The 22,349-nt window shown below is 52.8% G+C and overlaps 2 protein-coding genes and 4 pseudogenes across 2 annotated transcripts; 2 read left to right on the top strand and 4 right to left on the bottom strand.

The window, feature by feature from the left end:
• Nucleotides 1–13: 13 nt before the first annotated feature.
• On the bottom strand, nt 14–1,630 carry SAPIO_CDS0212 (annotated as a pseudogene; the record flags this gene model as incomplete).
• A 2,911-nt stretch (nt 1,631–4,541) lies between these two features.
• SAPIO_CDS0211 lies at nt 4,542–5,324 on the top strand (annotated as a pseudogene; the record flags this gene model as incomplete).
• Nucleotides 5,325–6,822: 1,498 nt separating this feature from the next.
• SAPIO_CDS0210 lies at nt 6,823–8,355 on the bottom strand (annotated as a pseudogene; the record flags this gene model as incomplete).
• Nucleotides 8,356–9,621: 1,266 nt separating this feature from the next.
• Nucleotides 9,622–12,393, bottom strand: SAPIO_CDS0209 (annotated as a pseudogene; the record flags this gene model as incomplete).
• Nucleotides 12,394–17,326: 4,933 nt separating this feature from the next.
• On the top strand, nt 17,327–19,611 carry SAPIO_CDS0208 (uncharacterized protein; the record flags this gene model as incomplete). The annotated part of the gene is made up of 2 exons (XM_016783044.1): nt 17,327–17,428; nt 17,494–19,611. 2 exons carry the CDS (start codon nt 17,327–17,329, stop codon nt 19,609–19,611), a joined length of 2,220 nt encoding a protein of 739 aa, XP_016646677.1.
• Nucleotides 19,612–19,765: 154 nt separating this feature from the next.
• SAPIO_CDS0207 (uncharacterized protein) lies at nt 19,766–21,168 on the bottom strand (the record flags this gene model as incomplete). The annotated part of the gene is made up of 3 exons (XM_016783043.1): nt 19,766–20,172; nt 20,246–20,714; nt 20,998–21,168. 3 exons carry the CDS (start codon nt 21,166–21,168, stop codon nt 19,766–19,768), a joined length of 1,047 nt encoding a protein of 348 aa, XP_016646676.1.
• Nucleotides 21,169–22,349: the final 1,181 nt, after the last annotated feature.

Here is a 22,349-nt window from a genome sequence, read left to right as displayed (position 1 = left end):
TCCTCACCGAACCTTAGATCTCATTAGCCTGAGCCTCCTCCTCTTGACACCGTTTACACATACACAACCCCCCAAGGCTCCCCAACATCCACTCCCTTCGATCCTTCGCCGGAAGTCCAAGATCGCAATAATGATTCAAAATCTCCTCCCCCTTCCGTATCCCACCCGGCAAGTCCCCAACGACGCGCTTCTCTCTCGCCCAAAGAGTCATGCGACCTCCCCATTCCCACGTCACGTTAGGGTCGCAGTCGTGGTTGGCGAGGCACCAGAAGGGGTGGACGGCGGCCACTTCGGGGCGGCCATCGCGCGGGTTCTTCCTCGCCGAGGCCGTGCCGCGGAATTTGGCGTACAGGGTGTTGAAGACCCAGACGTCGTATTCGGATAGGTGGCTGTAGATGTCGTAGTCCATTTTTTCGAGGAAATGGAGTGGCATTTTCACGTTGTACTCGAAGCTGAAGGGGAGCGTCCAGTTGGCAGGGGGTGTAATTTGCCGCTCCATCTTGACGACCTCGGCCGTCGGGACAAAATCGCCCCAGATGTACTTCACCTCTAAGATATCGAGGGGATGGACCTCTTGGCAGGCAGCCATGGCGAGGACTCGTGCAAGAAGTAGCATGTGTAACCTCTCGTCCGCCTCCTTGTGCTTTGGATCCTTGCCGATGGAGTCAACCTCCTTCTCGCATACCGCTGGATGGTACTTCTCCTGCGCCTGCTCGAAACAAAACGAGCTACAGAAGACAGTGTCGTAACATTCGGGGCAGTTGACCGACTCGCCATTGCTATCTCCGAGGCGAGGCAGTTCTTCACCACAAGCGTCGCATAATAAATCCTGGAATCGATTATTTGCCGTCAAAAGACTATATTCTTTCAATACCGCCTCACCGGGAGCAATGTCTTCATCCGCAAAGAGCCCGAGCTGGAGACATGTCGTAGTTTTGTTGGTCCCGTCTGGGCCCGCCTCCTCAGTGAGTACGGGAAGTTCGGTGGCCCTGACTGAGCATTTGGGCGCCATTTCGCGTAATTTGGAGTTGAGTAAGTCCAAGGTCTCCTGTGAATACCTATCCGCTTCGTGGCTGTTCCAGGGGTATACCTCTCTGCGGGCAAGACCCCAATCCGGCAGATCATCACCAATCACATCCTCCCGCCTGAGCCTTTGGCGTCCGGTTTCAAGTATGTGGTCCTTGGTGGCTTTGAGCTCTTGATGCCCAGGGTCTATCTCTAGACCCCGCTCGCAAAAGTCGTAAGCACTTTTTAAACATCCAACCTGGTAGAGACTTGTCGAGAGGAGTTCATACGCTCTCAGGGAGCAGCTCTTCGCCAGCTTCTCAAGTGCCTCCTCGGCGCCAGTCCCCTTAGAGATGTCGAGATTATTGGCGTGGCCCTCGAAGGCCTCCCTCGCTTGCTCGTGATACTCCGCTGCATCATCCAACACATCGTCGGTTAGCAGCAATGCTCGATAAGCATCCCCAGAAGCAAGATCGGGGTAGTCTAGGTTGAGATGGACAGCCGCGCGTTCGAGGTAGGTCAGAGCATCATACGGCTCATCGGCCAACTTTTCGGCCAGCTCTTCGCGTCTTGAGAGTAGATCCGAATATACCAATTCGGCTTCATCATTGCGCCAGAGCTCCATGGTCGAGAAAAGATGGACGGCAATCTACACTTGGATGTTCCTCCTTCAAGACAGAGCCATTGGGTTCAAGGAGTGACAATCAATGGAATGGAAGATCTCCATCAAGACCCAAAAATTGAGAGCTTGATGTAAAATAATGGTGTTAGTATTACCGAAACGAGCGAGCGCACGCAGTGGAGAGTCGAACTGGAAGCCGCCGTGGAAAAGTATTTGGGCAAAAAAAAATCAAAAATTGCCCCTCTACCCCTCCATGAACTTCCCAAGATGGAAGGCGGGGCACCAATTTACAGGGTAGTGATAATGCTGCACATCATTAAGCTTGACCCTTGTGGGGAACAGATCGCCATTAACACCCCAGTTGAGAATGCATAGAATTTGCATGTCGAAAAACCAGAGCAGGGCGGTCTTTCCAGAATATCCAGATTTCCCATGTTTCCATCTTAGGAGAGATCATCCAGGATAGCAGAAGCCACAAGAATCTAAACAACTACTTCGAGGGCCCTCGACCCCGACATTGCATCGACAGAAGGTTTTACCCTGGCAGTCTGCTATGACGCTGAAGGGAGGGTCTAACTCAAAAGATGTCTCTAAAGTGATGATTACGGTTCGTTTCTTCAGGGCAACACACTTCATCGTGCTTCCCTCCTACGAATGATGCCCAGTCCCTGCAAAAGGAAAGACTTTTCCTTGATTGGACGCTTGCGGAAAAAGAAAGGGCTTATGACGAGAGTGGCAAACCTCAGAGAAGAGGCTTTGAAACAAAATCCATCATCACTCCACAAGGTTTCTCTCGTTTGGAATTTAGCGTGGGTCATCATGGAGCAATTGAAGACACCCACTGATTTCTGCATAATTGTAAGCCGCTCCCGCTGCGACGTCATCCGATGTTGTCGGGTACAAGTACATCGCGTCATCGCCTCCTAAAAAGGCGAGCCTATGTAGCCTATACAAAGTGGTTCTATGTTACTATCACAAGCTAGTGATCTTCAGAAGCTAGACGATACAGAGTACGGTCACTGACCGGGATTTAGTTACGACTTCCCCTTCACATTCCTTAGAGTCCCCGTATCTTATCTTGATCATGCTCATACTGCCTACGTCATTCTTCGTTCGATGATGCTCATGTTCCTAGTGGCGCTTGGAGGAATTTGGGGGGGGGGGTATGGAGGGAGTACTGGAGAGGAAATGGCAAGAATCAAATGAATTCATCAATCTGATGTGAATGACTCGCTGAGCCCTGGACTTGTGGACGTTGCTGGCAACTGCTGACCTGCGATGGCATTTACCGAAGACCATCTCGCCACATTCTTTCGATGTGCCCATTTCAGCGCTCACATTAGAGGCGACAAGAAGCACCAGCTTCAATTGCAGCACGAACATCAACACCAATTACAGGATAGACCTGGCAGCACGTTTACTCCGTACTGCCCGCCCGAGCCACAACTGGGGGTGACGTCTCGCAGTGCTCCTTCCAGATATCCAACTCCCCTCCCTGGACCCCCACTCGAACTGTCAATTAGCAAAACAGAACAGTGGAGCCGCTGAGCATGCCAAGAGTAACGCAGAAGAGCAACTCCGATCGGATACATGGAATAACGAAAAACAAGCAAAGAGGGACCGGTTTGACGCAGTCAACAAAGGCATGGGACCAGGGCATATTCCCGTATCGTTTACGTTTGTGGCACCTGCCCTGCCAAACCCATCCTACGCCGCTCCGTAAGCCGACCGAGCTCGTGCTACTGCACATCTGCGCGTGGCATCACACATGTCAGGTCTCAGGCGTTCCTGGCTCCCCCATCCATCCCTACCCCCAAACCTCGTCATCCCAGGATCAAGCTAGTACTGAGTAATCTCGTATTGGCGAGATATCAGAGCTGCCCCCGAATCTCCAAGCTTTCGAGTATCTACGTCAATCTTAAGCCCAGGTCTCAGACAACCATCTTTGGTCGTGGTCCTTCAATCTAGGCTGCCCCACCTCGAGTTACACGTTGCACTAGACCAGTCCCAGTGCCAGGCAAATCCGTCAGCATCAGCAACCAACATCAAATGGAATTAATTTGATTTATCAGGGTGAGCTTGCGTACCGCTCCTAGTCCTAGCGCCTCGTGCCGAGTCCCTGCATGTGCTGAGTTGTCCGCCATCTTGGTCTGATACAAGCAGACCAACGCCGTTTGGTATAATTACTCCGTATTCCGTTACTTCTGCACCCCTTCTCTCTGGACCCTCCACCTCCCTTAGCCTCTCCCCTTTCCGTGCAGTTTGCTCCTTTTTTACTGTTTGACTACTGACGCTGAACTGGATCCATCGGATTAGTTCAATGTTTGTTATCAAGCCTAAATTCCATCCACTTCTAGAAATCGCAGCAGTTTCACCTCCCAAGAGAAACCCACTCTTGGCAACAGCCGGGGTGCTCGGCGGCAGTTTCGAATATCGAAGAAATCGCATTCACGAAAGCCGTAAACCTACCTGAGACCCAGGAACGAGGGATCCAAAGGGAAAAAAAAGAGGAAAAAAGGCGTTCCGGGGATATCGAATTTACCCCTCCTCGTTGCCCCCTCCCCCACCATCCCAGCTCCGTTATCGATAATAAATATTTTCTTTCCTACCTCCTCCTCAACATATATTGACGAATCCCACCCACCCACATCCCCCACTTCAACCCTGTCCAAAATCCCCTCCAAGTTTCTAGGCGGACGGAAAATCTCAATTGCAAGCTTGAGGATTTAAACCACCTCGACTCTTCGCTTCTCCTCACCCTTTTTTTCGATACCCTTTTGACGGCACTCGAGCTATCAGCTTAGCCCGAGTTCCACAGAGCTTAGCTCCATACCGAGATCTCTTCTCAGCACCTCACCTCGCTCTCAACCTCTACCCCCTTCCCCCCCCCAGAATAGCCTCTACAGACTTCACAATGGGCAGGCAAGCGAATCTTTGTGCGTTCCCCGACGTCGACACCTTGGCCCCCGCCCTCCGAACCTATATCGCCCAATGCGAGCAAGCTGGCTTGACGCGCCACGGCGTCTTCAAGGTGGCCGTTTCCGGCGGTTCTCTTCCCAACACTCTTGCGCGAGCTTTGCTGGCTCCCGCGACCGGTCCCGCGGACGAGCTCCACTTCGATAAGTGGGAGATCTTCTTCGCCGATGAGCGAGCCGTGCCTCTTGATCACGAAGACTCCAACTACGGCCTTTTGAAGAAGGAGTTCCTTGACAAGATCCCCGATGCCGCCGGAAGGCCAATTGTCCACCCCATTGATGTCCAGCACCTCAACGATACCCAGGAGCTCGCCGATCAATACGAGCAAGTTCTTGTCAAGAGTTTCGCTAGCAGGGACTCGGTGAAGCTTCCCATTTTTGACCTTTTGCTCCTGGGCTGCGGCCCCGACGGCCACACCTGCTCCCTCTTCCCCGGACACCCTCTCCTAAGGGAAGTCACTGCCTGGGTCGCGCCCATTGAAGATTCGCCCAAGCCCCCTCCGAGGCGGATAACCCTCACCATGCCCGTCTTGACGCACTCTGTTAGGGTTGCCTTTGTGGCGACTGGCGGCAGCAAGAGGGACATTCTGAGGGCCATTTTCGAAGAGACCAGGGATCTTCCTTGCGCATTGGTCAACGACGGTGCTGGCGACCGGTGCACTTGGTTCGTGGATAACGATGCCGTCGAGGGTGTTTCTTACCCTAGGAAGGGTTTCTTGTAATTACAAGCAGGAAAAAGGAAACCAAAAAAAAGGAGAAAAAAAACAAAATGAGAAAAATGAAAAAGCTGATATGAGCATGAGCTATGAAAATAAGGAAAACCAAAGGGAATGATGACCAGTATTGTCTTGATTGAGCCTTGTATTTTGTGATTTCGGGATACCTTGGAAGTTGTTGCTTGGAAGGAGAGGACGAGTCAAGCTATTATTTGAAGGGAAGGAGAAAGAAGTGGCGCTCGCAACGCGCAGCGCGCAAGCGAAAGAAGAGGACAACGTTAATAGCTCGAAATATGACCTAGTGCCCTCACCGAAGTTGGAATGTGTTTGGTGCGCCGGATGGACATCCCAGGTTTGAATCTGGGGTCGCAACCTGGTTGGAACCATCTCTCCAATATTTGGCGGAAGGGGCGGGCCATCCTTGATGGATGGCCTAGACTTCGGTGCTCTTGTTTTCACTTTTATTCTTCCTCTTTGCCCTTTTCTGCTCGTTTTTGTTACTCTTCAGGTTTGGCTTGGCTGGTTGGTAGCCGGAGGTGAATACCGTAGATGATCGATGCGATGCGATGTTGGTTGGCCCTGTTCCTGCGCCTGTCTTCCAGCGATCCCATGCCTCAAAATCGACGGGTTTTAAAATGAGCGTCGCTCATCAGATCTCATTCAATCTTGCATCTCGACAACCCCGGACCAACAGCTCGTCCATGTAACGCCACACAACCTCGTCCCATTCATCAACCCCATCGCAAGCTTTGCGCATTCGTTTAATTATGCTCGATCTAGCATATTCTCACCAGCTACCACCTTGAAAAGCTCTCGGATAAAACGCCTTGGAAGCCTAGTCGTTCGTGACTCACGGGCCAGCCAACCCCTTGACCGTTAAAAGAAAGGAACACCGCCAAAAGAATACCTCTTGAACTGCTCCACTGCAAAATTCCCTAGGTCGCAAAAACCAGCTCGAGAGAGGGGAAGAAGGGGCAATAAAAGGAGAGAGAGGAAAAATGTCAAGCTCGCACATCCAGCCAGGCGATACCATCTCCCTTACCAGCTTCACCAGAGTCGGACTTGGCTGGGCCCACGAGTACGCTCTCCCCAAGACACGGCAGCAGTCATGCGAAGCCAGGCACCGAGAGCTAACATATCCATCCAGCGCCAAAATCTGGTTCACCGAAAGCCCCGTGTCCGCCGTAAGCCTGAGAACGGGCATGGTGGTGCTCGGCGGAGTGCTCTTAGTCTGCGGAGCGAGCCCGGCGCTATTCCAGAGAGGGTTCGCATTTTGTAAGAGGGTTGATTGGAAGGCCGTGAGAATAGGGATTATACGGGCTGCTGAGTGTAGCAGGTGGTTTTATATGGTCATACAAGCGACGAGGGACTTACATCGGAAGTGGCCTTAAGGCCGATATATAGAGAGCGAGTTTTCATTATTCTACTATTCTTATTCCCTCTCCCATCGGTGTTCTCATTCCCGCAGCAAGATATCAAAAGGGGGAAGGGGGTTCGCTTCCCATCACAAGGCCCTCCAGATAGCTCCAGCACCAACACCCTTCCCCCCCTCCTCACCAACCCCCAAAACAACTCCCCTCACCCACTCCCTCTCCCTCTCCACAAGCATCCTCTCAATCTCCCCCACAGCCCTCAACTCCTCCAACATCCCCTCCACCAAAACGTGACAAGCCTCCAGCATCCTCTCCAAACTACTCAACACGGCCCTTTGCTGCCTCGTCGCCACCTGCACGCCCACCAACCCTTTCCTCTCCCTTGTAGACTGTGGGGGCGGTGGTGGTGGGGCCACGTCACCCAGATCGCGAAGCTGCGATTTCCAAGACTCGAGCTTCCGTGTTAAGAACGCGCACTCGTCTCTCCACGCGGGGTCGAGCTCGGGCAATAAGATCGGTTCGTCGTCTTCGGAGAGAAGGACATGCCCCTGCGCGCGCGAAGAATGCAACTCTGCCGCGTTCGCCGCCCATTTTTCAAATTTCCGCATAAGCCGCGTGTATTTCCCACTCGGGTCCGTAAGAGCCCAGAGCGCCGTCAGAAGCGGATCAAGCACCTGCAACTTCGCCTCCAAAGCCGGCCCATTAAGCGCCGTCGAAGAAGAAGACGAAGACCACCTCCCCAAAGCCGCCACATTAACCCTCCCTAACCGCTCCGCCTCCTCCCCGCCAACATCCGCCGCCACGCCAGCCAACCGTGCAAACCGTTCCGAAAGCCTCTCGTACGCCGACGCCTCCCATTCCGCCACCGTAGGCCCCGCTGAGCGATGCAGCACGTGCAAGCGGAGGAGTTCGTTCTGCAAGCGGAGGGTGTCGGCCGAGATGGCGATGTTGGAGGGGAGTTTGGAGGGGGAGGGGGGCGCGAGGAAGGTGGATGTTAGGGGTTTGGGGGCGAGGTTTTTGGCGGGGGAGTAGTGTTGTTGGAGGGTTGTGAAGGCGGGCTTGAGGCGGGGGTGGGCGGTGGTGGAGGTGGAGGTGGAAGTTGATGCTGTGCGTGTGTGGGATGCTGTGCGGGTGTGAGAGGTTGAGGTTGATGCCGTGCGTGATATCCCCGAAGTAGACGTTGTTCGTTTATGGCCCGGTCCTGACCTAGCCGTCCCCGTAGCAGCAGCAGCAGCAGCAGCAGTAGCAGTAGCAGTACTAGTAGTCGTACTCCGCGTCCTCGTCGAAGACCCCTGGGACGGCGGCCTCAACGTCGTCGCCCCCGTCAAAGCCGTAGCACTAGATTTCGTCCTCGCATGTCCCGTCCCAGCAGGCGCATTCATCCCCGTCCCCGTCCCCGTCGCCGTAGTCGTCCTAGCTCTCGCGCGTACACCGCCCGCCGGAACATGAGCCGCGGAAGTAACGCGCGAAGAAGACGGCGGATACCGGTTCTCTCCGTCCTTGGGCCGCGGCGGGGGCCGGGTGGTTGTGGAGGGTGCGCGGTGCAGGGATGAGGGCTTGATGGGGAGCCGGCTAGGGGAGAGGGTCCGGGGTTCGGGGGAGGGGTTGGAGGGTTTCGGATCCTGGTGGATGGTGGGTTTGCGGAGGGATCTGGAGCGGTTCATGGTGTTTGGGTGAGGGGACTAATGTGGGATTCCTTTCTATGTTTCTTTCCTTCTTCCCCTGGGGTGAAAGAGGAGGATTTTTGCGTGGGAGTGGTGGCGTGTTTGTTTGAGGTCGGTTTTGTTTTGATGGAGGTGAGGTTTTGTTGATTGGCGGTGTAGCCAGGCAATGAGCTTTGTTGATCAATTGACGAGAGTGTGTGTGTGGGAATCTCAACATCTACCGAGTAATTAAGCGACGGGGATATTTCGTCTATATCCTCCGGCCGTTGTGGAATGCTACAGCGCTCTGAATTCCCAAGTCAATCTCGACATTCAAATCCGCCTCGACTGGGCGCGTGACGGTGAGAATCGTCGAGACCCGGGCCAACACGTTGCTGTGCACTACTTCATGCATCAGAGGTACAGCCAAGGTTGTATTGAGGCTCTCTCAGTCGCCGTCAGCTCCAGCCCCACCAAAGCCTCAAAGTCCTGGCGTCGCAGCCGCTGTCTGATGCGCTAAATGTAATCCGTGATTGGCGTCAACCACGCCTGACCAGGCTGCCAGCTCACTAAAGGACCGTGCTGGAGGTGCTGGGGAACAGCCACTCAACCCCGCTCCCAGCATTGGAGAATGGAACGGGGCACATCGTCTGTCCGTCCAATCTGGCCCGGTCCCCGGGGTTGATCCCTCGACTCCCTTAGAACAATAAAGTGTCCCTCTGTTCCTGCGTTAGTCCAATCTAGACCACTGCCTCCTCGCTTAAGCGAGTCCTCCGTCTCAAATGGGATTTTACTGCAGCTGATTTATGATGGAGAATGCGGGGAGATGGTGCCCAACATGCAGGGTCTGGACATAGAGTCCGTCCTCGCTCAACTCTTTACTCTAACTCACTCAATGTTAGGCAATGTCATAAAGTAGATAAAATACTGTTATTTTATCGATGGTATCAAAACCCCTCGTACCCCGTCTATGAAACATTATGAATGATAGGTAAAGGAGAGACAAAACAGAAGCCGGCCCAAGACCGGTCCTCCCCCCCTTCGTCCATCCCTCCTCTACTCAATCCCCGTCCAGAAACCACCCTTTTTCCGAGTATCCATTTGCCGGTTTCCATTCTTTTCGAGACTCCGTCGTTATTAAGGACAAACAAAAGAAAAGTAATACAAACCATAGAGGCAGTAAAAGAGGAGAATGGGGGAAAAAAAAGGAAAGAAAAAGGCTGTTCTCGTAAGAGAAGAGAAAAAGAACATGGACATCGGCATCCATCATCTCCCCCGAAACAAGAACTACTGCCTCATATCTTGGATCGACTGCTGTTGCCGAAGCATGGGGCCCCTAGGTTGTTGTCCGTAGTACATGTCCTGTCCATAGCCCTGCGGCTGTCCGTATCCACGGCCGTCGTAAGCGTAGAATTGTTGCTGTTGTTGCGGCTGCTGAGGCTGCTGCAGTACCTGCTGATCCCGGCCTTGACTCTGGCGCGTACCCTGGGGCGGACCCTGGGCTTGACCCTGAACTTGAACCTGACCAGCCCCCTCCGCCGCCTCCTCTACAACAGCAGCCAACGCCTCCGCGCTTCCCGGCCTCGATCCCCCCTGCGAACCACTCACTATCTGCGCTCCTTCCGCTTGCTGCTGGCTCGCCGGCGGCGTCGGTGGGGGATTCTTGATATGCTCCAAAACGCGACCCAAATCCCGCTGATACGTCTGCAGTAACCGCATACAAGTCCCGCAAACCCTCAACCTGCACCAAGCGCACTGCCACCTCAGCTCGTTGTCCTCGACCTCGCACGTCTGGCACGCCAGCGAGTAGTGCTTGTTGCGCGCCATGATCATCTTCGTGTGCTTCTGGAAGCAGCCGTGGTGCGCCCTGGTGAGCTGCGGCGGTTTGAAGACGGCGTTGGGTCCAGTGGGCTGCGGCTGCGTCGTCTGGGTAGTCGGGAAGTACATGGCGCGCGGGTCGGGTTCGGGGAGGTCCTCCTGGATGAGCTCGCGGTAGACGGTCCCGTCGGATTGTCGGCCCTGGCTTGCGGGAGGGGTGGGGACGTTGGCGGTGCCATACTCCGTGGCGAAGTTGGGGTGGCTGGCGACTCTCTCGAGGCGTCGGTCGAGGGACGGCGGGCGGATGTCGTTCAAGTCACCAGACTCGGTACCGGCGCGACTTCGCTGTTGGGTCTGCTGCGGCTGTGGTTGCTTCTGGCTGGCGAGACCGTGGTTGCGAGTGGACGTCGTTCGGGGAGGAAACTTTTGCTGCGGTTGCGGCTGATCTTGAGTTGAGGCAGCGGCATCGTTGTCGAGATGCTCGGGCGCAATAGCTGGCGGCCTCTCACTGCTGGTCTGTGGACCGGAGACTGGCTTTAAATCCGGAAGGCTGCGGGCAGTATGTAGTTGGTTAGCAGCAGCTGGCTTCCAAGCCGACACAGTGGGAGGAAGCGGCTCATATTGCTTCTCTTGCCTAAGGTTCTGCTGCTGCTGCTGCTGCTGCTGCTGCTGCTGTTGAGGTTGGGTCTGTGAGACATCTTTCTCTGGCGGTGGTTGGGCCTGCTCTTTGAGAATTCCCTTTGGCATCTCCGGCGTCAATGGCGAAACGACATTGTTAGTATTCGCGATATTCAAAGGACTGATAGGACTCTGCAGCTGGCTAGGCGGCGACGGCAGGCCCTTATCCTTGGGCCCGACCCGAAGGAGAGTCCCATTGTCCGTCCGCAAGCCCTTCAGCTTGTCCTTTATCCTTGACGCCGCCTTGCCCATGGTTTCTTCCTCCTCCTCCTTCTCCTTGTTTTGCTGCCTAGCCTCGCTAGCTGGTTGCAAAGGAAGCGGCTTCAGACTCTCTAGGGCATTCCGGCTTTGAGAGCGGGGGGAATAAAAGGGAGCTTGAATGGGTCTGGCAGGGGAGTTTTGGTGACTTGATGATAAAGGTGGATTGGAGGAAAATGATGGGGTGATGAGGAGATCAGGGTCAGATGTGTTGCTGCTCTGGTTGTTGCTATTGTTATTGTTATTGTTGTTCTGGCTTGTGAGCTTAAGCTCAGGCACGTCTAAGCTTTGATTAGATTTCAGTGAGCGCCTGGTCAGAAGTTCAGAAGTGTTGGACTGAGGTGAAGCTGGGTTGCGAATTGGCTCAGGTTTCGTAGTGGAAGTGGTAGTAGTTGTTGTGGTGGTGGTGGTTGTGGGGGCGATGCTGCTGGTGGTGGGCGGGATAGTTGCAGTTGCAGGCGTGGCTGGCGTGCTACCAACCAGAGGTGCAGGTCCACCAACTGTTAGGCCGTCTCGAGGGGAAGCGGGCAACCTCCGTCCATTCTTCACGGGAATCGGTGGAAGGGGCCCCAGGTGCAGTGGACTTGAAATCGGAGTGGAATCGTTGTTGCCATTGCTAGGTAACCTCGAGGACATGGTCAGATTGCCCAAGCCGCCGGGACTCTTAGTGGCCAGCGAGGTTGACCTCGGAGGTAGCGAGAACTCAGTTGTTGCTTCGGGTAACTTTTCATGCGTGGGAGACAACGTGGGCTCCGACGAGCTGTTCGTGCTAAGATCGGCATCGTTGTCGGATGTCCTCATAAGAGACTCGCCAGAACTCCTCGAATACGCCGACAGAAAGCTGAGAACCGATCTCGAAGGAGAGGGCGGCTCGGCCGGAAGCGGCGGAGCTTCGACCTTACCGACGGGTCTCCTCGGAATGGACATGGCAGGCGGACGTGTAGGTTGAGGTTGAGGTTGCTGAAAGCTGGATACCAACGGACTCGACTGCGGAATCGGAGGAAGAGGCGAGTAGAGCTTCGTCGTGTCCGGAGCCGAAGTCTGCGTTTCCGTCGTAACGATCCTAGGCGTACTTGTCGGAGGGAAAGGTGAGTAAGTGGAGCGCAGAGTAGTCGGTGTCGCGGCAGCAGCAGCAGTAGTAGTCGACTTCGGTATTGGTGAGAATGGCACCGAAGGACTGCTGGTCGTAGTATTGCTGAAGAGATCGAGAGGTTCCATGGGAGGGAGAGCAGGGAGGGCCTTGGAGAAGCGCGACCTCCCAGTTTTAGGGGTCTGGAGAGACGACGAGGACTGCTGTTGCAGCATGGTGGGCCAAACGGAAAAGAGGATAACGCAGGAACTTTTTCGCTTTTTGGTGCCTTAATATATTGAACCGTAGCGAGATTTACCTTTTTCCCCTTTTCCACCCCTCCGTCTTCCCGGCTATAATGGGAGGGAGGTGCGGGTCCTCAGGGATGGGGATTACAAAAATCGACAACAATAAGAGACGAGACGGAATCTGACGGTTCCACCACAAGGATAAGGCGGGTTGCGTGCGAGTACTTCGGATGTGTGTGAGGTGAGCAGGTGAGGTGAGTGTATTGCGAGCGTTTGGTGTGAGCGGGTTGCGTGTTGTGTAATGCTCGATGTGCGACGGAAACGTGGGACCAAACTCGTTAGACCGACCCCGGTACACCAGGTTCTCCCTGACTCGACTTTTCGTCTGCTACGTCCGTTACGTTTTACGGATGCCGCACTTTTCGATGAGCCAGCATCAAATCCAACGAAGAGTGGAGGATTCGAGCGAATGGAGGGTTTGAAGGGGGCGGAGTCAAGGCCCAGTCGAAGTAGAGCGTTCAGAACGGAGTTGTGGGGAATTGCTGGCTTCAAGCTTCGTCTTCATGTCAGAGAATCGGGATCGATATTATTAAGGACTGATCAATTGATGTAGATACCAAGTACTCCGTAGCGCGCGTTTGGAAGAAGTCGAGAACCGGAAAAGAAGCACAACGAGCAGAATGCAAGAAAAAGAAAGGAAAAGGAAAAGGACAACGAAGAAAATGAGGGTGAAGAGATTGAGAAGTTGAAGAGTCGAGTGGAGTGGAGCGATCGATCTACTTCGTCGGTCGAGGTCCAGGTCCAGGTCTAGTCAGGTCGGTCCAAGTCCATCAAGTGTCTTCGGACAAATTCAATCAGAGACTTTTACTTCGTTGAGACTTCCAGAGGCTGGACTGACCTGGTCTAGCACGGGGATCAGAAGAAGGTGCAGGAGTGCCAAGTCAGTCGGTATTTCCTTAGTTTTTACTTGCACTGCAAGTTGCCATATGTCACTATCATCTGAAAGTACCAGACCAAAACAGGTAGCTGCCACTTTAAATGCTGTACTAAAGACCTAAAGAGGGGCATCATGTACTTTGTTTTTCCCACCTTGGGGGCTGTCTACTTTTTGCGCTGCGACAGCTCGTGTCAACGCGACAGAGGTTGGACCTTCCGAGGACGTTTGCGCTGTAAGATGTACTTTGGAGGAGAGGACGCGGGCATTAATGGCATGTTTTACAAGTAGTTTGCTCTGTACTTGGAAGTATCGGAGTAGTGTTCGAAGAGAGGAGGGAAGTAATAATCTTGATATGTATTACCAGTTGCAGTCCGGCCCAGCCCTCTCGGATTCGCATCATCTCCGAGATGAGAGTCAGCTTCTGATTATTGCTTTTTGCCCGCCGAGGTGGCAGGAGAACGCATAAAACTAGGCAGGAGATAAGGCGAATAGCCATAACCGAGCGTAAGCAACAATCAACAGTGTTATGGGTTAAGAATTAATAGTGAACGCTTGATAGGATAAAAGGGCTATCCGCGATATGTTTGCCCGGATCTGGCGGAGAGGGGAAGAGGAAAAAAAGTGGGAATAGTGCAGTTCTTGCAAGAACGGCGCACGCAGCCAGGAATCTGGGCATCTAAAACTGTTGTTACTTGGGTGTTACTTCGTCATTGATGTCCTCAGCTTGACAGGCCTCCACGATCTATTCCCATTCGGTGTCGCGACTGGGCTTGTCCCAACTCTGAGGAGAATGATCTGCAACTAAAAATACAAAAGAATACAAAAGAATAGGGTACAGATATTATATTTAACGAGTACCTCCAAGTCCCTTCATGGTCTGGCCACCCCCTGTCCCGAACCGGGAGAAACTGAAACAGCCACTGGTTAAAAAGCATGGGCCAAGAAGCCCCTCCATCCTTGATATTAACCCAACTATTCCAGAAGAGGGCGAGGGAGAGAGGCACAAGTAACTGGAGGGGGACAATGGAACCTGACGGGCAAGACAGGGGGCGGAATGAAACGACAGAAGTCATTTCCAACTTCCGTTCCTGCCCTCTGCGCCCCAAGTCTCACGTCACGGGGAAGGAAATAGGCCCAATGGCTTGGGTGGTGAGAAGTGCTCCCTCCTAAGTGACCTTGTGTGGCGATTGAGTTCTGTACCTGCATCTTACTTGTGTACGACTTGGTTCCTGCGTTGTCCCTTCCCCTCGTACGAAGTAATCAAACGTCGCTGACCAAGAGGGTTCTCGACAGTTATTTTGATCCGTTTAATATTGTTAATATCAAGCAACGTATCATTTGTATCAAGAATCCACGGCTGGCATGAATAGGGATGGATGTTCCCTGTTCGCGATTAATCCTACAAGTAATGATAAATATTACTCGACTGAGGGATACCGAATAAAAGGATCATGAATAGATGAAAACCGTTCCTGAGAGTTGAGTTGATGGCAAGGTCCGTGTTCCCTCCCGTCAGCCCATTTCGAACGGTTCCGCGACGTTATCATTGATTGATGTCATCCTTTGTCTTGGTGACGATGGTCAGTGCCGCTCCACGACACGAAATAATCTATGGCCAGACGACAGCGGGCGTCTTCTGGAATATCAAGGCAGCATTTGAAGTTTAAATCCCGAGATGAAGATCGCCCGATAGAGCAAGACACCCAAGATTTGACGAAGATGCGTCGGCTTGTACCTGCTGCAGAGCAGTCACCCTGTACATCGTCCCTCATCGAGGTCTCCAGGGGTCCCGTTCCCGACACGGAGACACGATATTATCGATGACGTCCCGCGTCTTGGGCGTCGATCACGCTGTCGGGCGGGTCGGGAAGGTCAAACTACTACTACTACTCTCCACCAGCAGCACTTCGTGCTTACACTTAGATTGCGAATGCATGCACGAAAGACCAAGACTCCTGGCAATTTACACTAGTAGCCTCGGTACTAGGGTTACTGTTTTGTTCACCGGTACTCCCGATCTCTAGAAGGGACAGACGCGGCAGTGATGGAAGCTAGGTCCTTTTCAGCGGACGAGATCCATCCTCGGGTCTCCATCCGTACTTGTAATACTTCGTACCTGCATTCATTTGTTGTGAGTCTTAAGATTCCAGGTTCTCGGCCACGCTAGCAGAAATCACAGGAATAAACACGCTCCACTTGCAGCGCGTGCACCCACCCAAGGCAACGACAAAAAACTCAAAAGTATAACGTTGGATTGATCATCGATACCCGCCATTAATAATAGCAACATGTTACGCGGACTCTGGGGCGCAGTGGGCATTGGGGAAATGAGATGTGGGAAATGGAAGGACCACCAAAAAATCCTGGAATCCTGGGTGAGATCAAAACTTCCAGGGTCCGGTTCCTGAGCCAAGGAAACCAAGGATCAAGTTGATCAATGTTTTTGTCTTTGAGAACAGCTTTCTCCTTGAGTTGAGGATCTAGTAAGGAAGCATCCTCCACAAACTTAGCAAATTGTCAGCGTTGACTTTGGAAAAGCTCTTGTACTTCGTATGAGGTCGTATTGTCCTTGTCTTACCTCGTAACTCGGCTCCTGTGGTGCTGCCCGATATGTGGGATGAAAGTCTCGTTCTTTCCGCTTTTCTTTTTTAAGCGATTCGGCGTTTCTCTTAAACTTGGTTTTTCTCGGTACGACGGCACGATTAACTACTCGATAGCGAGTCTTGAGTGGATTACGCTTGTCGACTCAGGCAGCCGCTTTTACTTTGAAGGTAGGACGACGATCTCTTGAAGTACACTTCTCGATTCTCTAATAACGCTGTCTCGCATGCTCCACCGAAGGGAGAAAAGGGGGGGGATGAGATCGAAATGCATTGAAAAAAAGCCAAGTCTAGATCTAGCTCAGCCATTTGCTATAATATGCCGCCAAGCCTCGTCTAGTGTAGTGTTAGCTTCTCCATCCTCAGCTCTCTCCCCAACCACCCTCCAACACTTTACACGTTAATACGAAGTAGTGTATGAAGTTGTGCAGCGCGGACGCATGTCTTTCCCCGCCGCCTTCTTTCGTATCCTCGCCCGTACCTCTTCGTTATTTCATCGTGTCGACTCCCTGCAATTAAAATCACTTCTCTTCTCAAGTGTGTCTGCCAGAAACGGAGGGTGTGATTTTCCTGATATGCCGATGTAGGCCAACCTCTTCCCGCGCCATCCGATGGGGTTCAGATATGTTTGGCCTGGCCTTATCAATATAAATGCGCAGATCAACTGCAACCGGAGCCTCTCGGGAGGTCGTGTTAGTTACCACCCCCGCAGCCACCGAAGTTTCTCTCTGCAGTATCGGGAGAAAACGTGACTTGGGCAACTCTTATCCTGAGCAGACGCTAAGAGCCCAAGACCGCGCTGGCGGTCTTCGTTTCGATTGGATGCGACTAGTGATCTCGGTGTGAACCTGATGTGTTATCTCTAAGGATTTAGAACCTCCACCAATAATCCCCAAGCAGTTAAGTGATGCGTGGATGAGAAATACGAGGGCGATCCGGACTCGAGGGGAGTTAGTTCGGCAAACCTCACGTCAAGTGCGTCGTTAAGCCGCCGAGCAGAGTTTGGTGTGGTATTTGAGTTCAAGCTGGCGGACTCGCCTACCTCTTTACACTGAGAATCTGAGATTACAATACCCGCGCGGTTATTGGCATCCCCAAGAGTCTTGTGTTTGCGGGGTAGCCCCTCAGAATTAGTTCTACGAGACTGTCAGGACTTCTTTAGAGCTTTGCTTTGGTTTGAGGCCATATCTACTCGCATGGCCCCTTGGCCGAGCGAGGTTGAGTCTCAAGAATCAACAACTTCATTTTTGCTCCATCACATCTACTATGAATAGCCTACTCAACCTCTTACACTTCTGAAGTTCATAGACTGCCATTCGTATTTATTCAAAGACTCCATTTCGGGCCTGTCTACAAGTAAAACAATTTACCTTCGAAGATCGAGATGGCCACCACTATCTGTCAGGTGCCGGAAGGTTACCCTGCCGAAATCATCGGCTATGCCGAACCCTGGATCGTCAGCCCCGGTGACCAGGTGCATATCAAGGTAAACCTCGCCATGGAGACCCGAATTTAGGGGATCGTGCTAACACTTACTCTTCTTATCTTCAGGTATCCACTACCGCCAGCGAGTATAGCCATCGGACAGTCCGTCTCATCCAAGGTCTTGACGCTCCTCACGCGCCCGAGGTTCGGGTGGAAGAAATAACCCAAATTGCCAGGGGCACCCACAAGGGAAGGTTCCAGCAAAGCCATGCGGGTTCCTACGCTCTTGTCGAGGACCTTGGGTTCACCTCCAAAGATGAGGGCGTCAAATTGTCATTCTTTTTCCAGCCATATCTACTGAGTGCTGGCCATGACCAAACTCTCGTCTCTCTTCTGGGATCTAATGGGGTCGACGGTGTCGTGGTTTTGTTGGGTGACGACGGTGGTCTCAAAGTCCGTGTCGGGAACGGGAGCGAGCTGGAAGAAGTCCCCTTCACTTACGCCCTCGTCGAGAAGCAATGGCTGCATATCGATTTGAACATTCACAAGGACGTCTTGGCCATTGCTGCGACCCCCATGGCATTCCTTGGCCATTGTAATGGAGAGTACCACCAGCAATCGTTCAAACTCTCCAAGCCGATTACCCTTACAACATCATCTATCCTTACCGTGGGTGCCACCCGACCAACGTTAGATACCAGACCTACCGATTACTACAACGGCCGAATAGAGGCCGTTTCGTTGAATGCAAGCTGTGCTGGCACTCTGAGGTCTGTCCTCAAGCTCGACTTTTACCTAAAAATGTCGACCGATTCCGTCGTCGATGTGTCCGGGAACGGAAAGCATGGTGTGTTAGTAAATGCTCCCACGCGAGCCGTTACAGGCCATGACTGGGATGGGAGCGAGACGGACTGGACCAAGGCGACGTACGGGTACGGCGCAATCCACTTCCACGAGGACGACCTGGATGATGCTCGATGGCAAACTGATTTCACAATTCAAATCCCAGCTGGCGCCCGTTCTGGTGCTTACGCCGTGGAGGTCAAGAATGCCGACGACCCAACAGTTTTAGACAATATCACCTTCTTCGTTCGGCCACCTCCAACTTCGGTAGCCAAAGTGGCACTCGTCCTGTCTACTTTCACGTACACTGCCTATGCTAACGAGCACATGTACGATGAGTCAAGGTCGTCCTCCCTTGTGCTAACCGGCGGCCTGATGCCTCGCAAGGACGAAAATTTTAAGCGAATGGAAAGACGCGGTGATCTCGGTCTTTCCCTGTACGACGTCCATCGGGACGGCTCAGGCTCGGTGTTCTCTACCGTCAAGAGGCCTGTTCTTAACGTGCGGCCCGGTTTCTACCACTGGGGTTTCGACCGACCCCGTGAATTTTCCGCGGACCTCCTCATGGTTGGCTTCTTGGAACAGGTGGGCATCCCATATGATGTCGTTACCGACCACGACCTGCATGCGCGAGGGGTAAACGCCATCAAGCAATACTCGACGGTCATCACCGGAAGTCACCCGGAATACCCCACCCTTGAGTCTCTTAACGCGTACAGCGAGTATTCCGCTTGCGGAGGCAACATCATGTACCTGGGCGGCAACGGCTTCTATTGGATGTCCGTCTTGGACCCTGCCAACCCTCACCGAATCGAGGTCCGCCGCTGCGACCAAGGCGTTCGAACCTTTGGCATGCCTGGCGGCGAATGGCACCACAGTCTCAACGGCCAGCGCGGGGGTCTCTGGCGCTCCCGCGGCCGCTCGGCAAACCACCTCGTCGGAATCGGGTGCTGCGGCGAGGGCTTCGGTCCCGGCGTCGCCTACAAGCCGACGGAGGCTGCGAAAGACGACAGGTTTGCGTGGGTCTTCGAAGGGATTGGTAGCGATGAACTTGTGGGCGAGAACGGCTTCGGCGGCGGCGCGAGCGGTGACGAGATTGATCGCTGGGACCCGGTACACGGAAGCCCCGAGACGGCCGTGGTGCTGGCTTCGAGTCTTACGCACTCGGAGCTGTTCGGCTTGTTCCCAGAGGACTTTTCGTTCCAGGACTATTGGGATGGCCTTCTGGGGCCGAACACGAACAAGATTCGAAGTGACATAGTGTTTATGGAGAATAAAGCTGGCGGAAAGGTGTTCTCTGTTGGGAGTATGAACTGGTATTGCTCTCTTGGCTGGGACGGGTACAAGAATAACGTTGCCAAGATGACGGAGAATGTTCTTAGGCACTTTGCTGCAATGTGATGTTGCCTTAATTCCGCTAAAGATTGGCAAGGTACTTTTCAGGCTTTGAGATATTAGCCTTGGGGTGTATAAGGACGTTAGTGTTTAGAGTATTGATGTTATTCCTAGTTTAGCTCGTCCTCTTCTTGTTGACCAACGCCGATAATTATACTATTTACCACCACTTCCACGGAATCCACACTTCAGAGACACGGTCATGTTCGTCGACTACATAGTACTCCGGGAATGCAGCGGCCGTGATGCACGAATGTGCGCAGTAAAGGCGCAGTTTGTCCCCAACACGGAACTCCTCTTCTGCGAACCGCCCGTTCCCCGGCTCCGTGACGAGTATTCCGTGTTCCTGGGACATGCGACCAACGTACCACGCTGGCTTCTCTACCACGTTTCCGAACCCTGGAAAGGCGCTGGTCTCCTTTGACAAAGCAATGGTTCCCGCATTCACAAGTGCCTCATTTCTCTCTGGATATATGCTGCAAACTTCCACTTGGATTCGAATTGCCTGCTGGTCCTCTGCGACCAGTCCGGTTGATACTTGTTGTAGATCGTTCGTGGGGAAGTTTCCTGAGCCACAACTCAGCTATCCTTTCTTGAAATACTCGTCGTTTTTAACGATGCTGAATGGGGAGTACCTTACCAGCATGCAGCTCAATGGCCACATTCGGAGGAGCAGCTGCTTTGATGCTCTTCACAACGTGTGCCGTCGGCGTGGATCCTATAGATACCGTGATAGAATGCGTGGGCGGTACGAGACTCGCCGCGTAAAGGACCCCCTCGACTTCATTTCTGAGGACGTCTTCCGCTTCGCGAGTTGTTTTGCATGCGTACGAATGGCCGGCATGACAGTAGAAGCCGAAAAGCGACACAGATGGAGATGCTAGTGCCCGCTTGACTAGCGCGGGAAGCCTGGCGCTGCTTGGGGGCACTCCTGCGCGCTTGCTACCCACATCGATCTTGATAAAAACTCTCCAAGGATTTTTGTAACCGAACCCCTCGATCAGGTCGATGTGTTGATCGTGGTCGATCAACAATACGACGTCAACATGTTCTCGAATTTGAGATAGCTCCGCTAAGGCCGTCTTATTGATCGGAAGACCGTACAGGACCTGGCTCGTTGCTTATTTCAGTATCAATCAAAGGTTTAGACTTCTTTCGCGCCTCTAGCCAGGGGGGCCCATCCTTACTTCATCAAGAAGACCCTCCTCGACAAGAGGCAAAGAGCCCCTGACTTCCGCTAGAGTTGAAGCTACAATTTTCTTAGACCTCGATCCAAGTAACATCCTCGTGATCTCAAGAGTCTACGCGAATAGTAGGAGAGTGGGAGAAGTCAGCGATGAAAAAGTAAATCACAAACCCGGTACAGAAATGCCCGGAAAACAATCATCACACCTTGAGAGTCTTGACATGAGGCCTGAAGGTAAGGCCTGCGCTTTCAACGTCCTGGTGAAGTTGCGCAATGTTCCGCTCAACAATAGGCTTGCTGATCAGTAATACTGGCGTTGGCAATTCCTCAACGTGAAGGCCTACGCAGGACTGGCGATTTCTCAGAGGCTTGCTCATTTTTGAGTAGATGAAGCTAAGTTCCAATGAGTTGCAATTGTGGGTGGCTATCATGTGGCAGGGGGAATTAGATGATGGAGCATGGACTCGTTGTCATTGATGTGTCTGGCTATATAATTGCGTTAAGACGAAATAGATCTATTAGTTTAGAAACAGACAACACAATCATCGATATGTAGAAACCCTTTGCGGTGTGTTGACCACGGTGATTAGAGTCTCGCCGCTCCCCGCATCGATACCATCGTTGATGCTGCAAGAGAGCGCGGCTAAAGTTCACCGCGCGGTCTCGGTCATGGATTGCCGCGGAGGCTGTTGGGAAAGCGACCAAGCGCTCTCTCCGCGAGCTACTATAGTCAGATTGGAGGAAGATGTGTAGAGGAAAACGTCTAAAGTCTATATAATTACGAAGTCCTCCGTGTATTCTGGAGGTTCCTCTGCACTCTGCAGTAGTCAATTCAAGTAACCACTACACCACACCCTGTGCTTGAATACGCACTTACATCCGAGGCCTACCGATTGACTGCCTCACTTAGCCTCTTAAACAGGCCCCGTGATATACACAGATACCGAATTACTGAGTGAGGGTGGGCAACGAGTTGCAGGTCGTTCCCGAGCGGGATGGGGGGGGCTCAAGATATAAAACATCAATGAGTCCAACCTCTCACACACTGCTCTTCTAGCCTCTTTCATTTCTTTTTTTTTTTTTTTTTTTTTTTTTTTTTTTTTGAGTTTTAATATATAGCCGTTCCCGTCCTTCTCGGGCCTCAATCCCACCTTCAATCCTCTTTCCTCCACCCCACCAAAAGCTGGCTTTTAAGACGGCTCGGCGAGACTCAAAGGATACCCGTATCGAGAATGTATGGAAATGCTCTGTAGCACTAAATCGCCAGTCCACGTGGCTTTATTGCGTCCAGTACTTCCAGAAGATATTCCGTATCATACTTCGTAAGAACAAATACGACGATGAAACGGAGTCCTGAAGGGCCAGCTCGCTCTTGGACGACCGCCTCATACACAGCCATCTATTTCTTTCATATTTTACTGCTTTTAAGAGCTGCCCCTGGCCTCTGACCCCCACATCGTACGGATATTCGGGAACGCTTCTCTAACTTTGTTGGTCGCACAATCGGCCGCAAACTCGCAACTCGGTCAAGACCTGGTCGAGAATTTCTGATCTTCAG

Source organism: Scedosporium apiospermum (genome assembly GCF_000732125.1).
Source record: "Scedosporium apiospermum strain IHEM 14462 chromosome Unknown SEQ_SAPIO_0011, whole genome shotgun sequence".
NCBI lineage: Eukaryota > Fungi > Ascomycota > Sordariomycetes > Microascales > Microascaceae > Scedosporium > Scedosporium apiospermum.
This window is presented reverse-complemented; position numbering and strand designations above follow the sequence as displayed.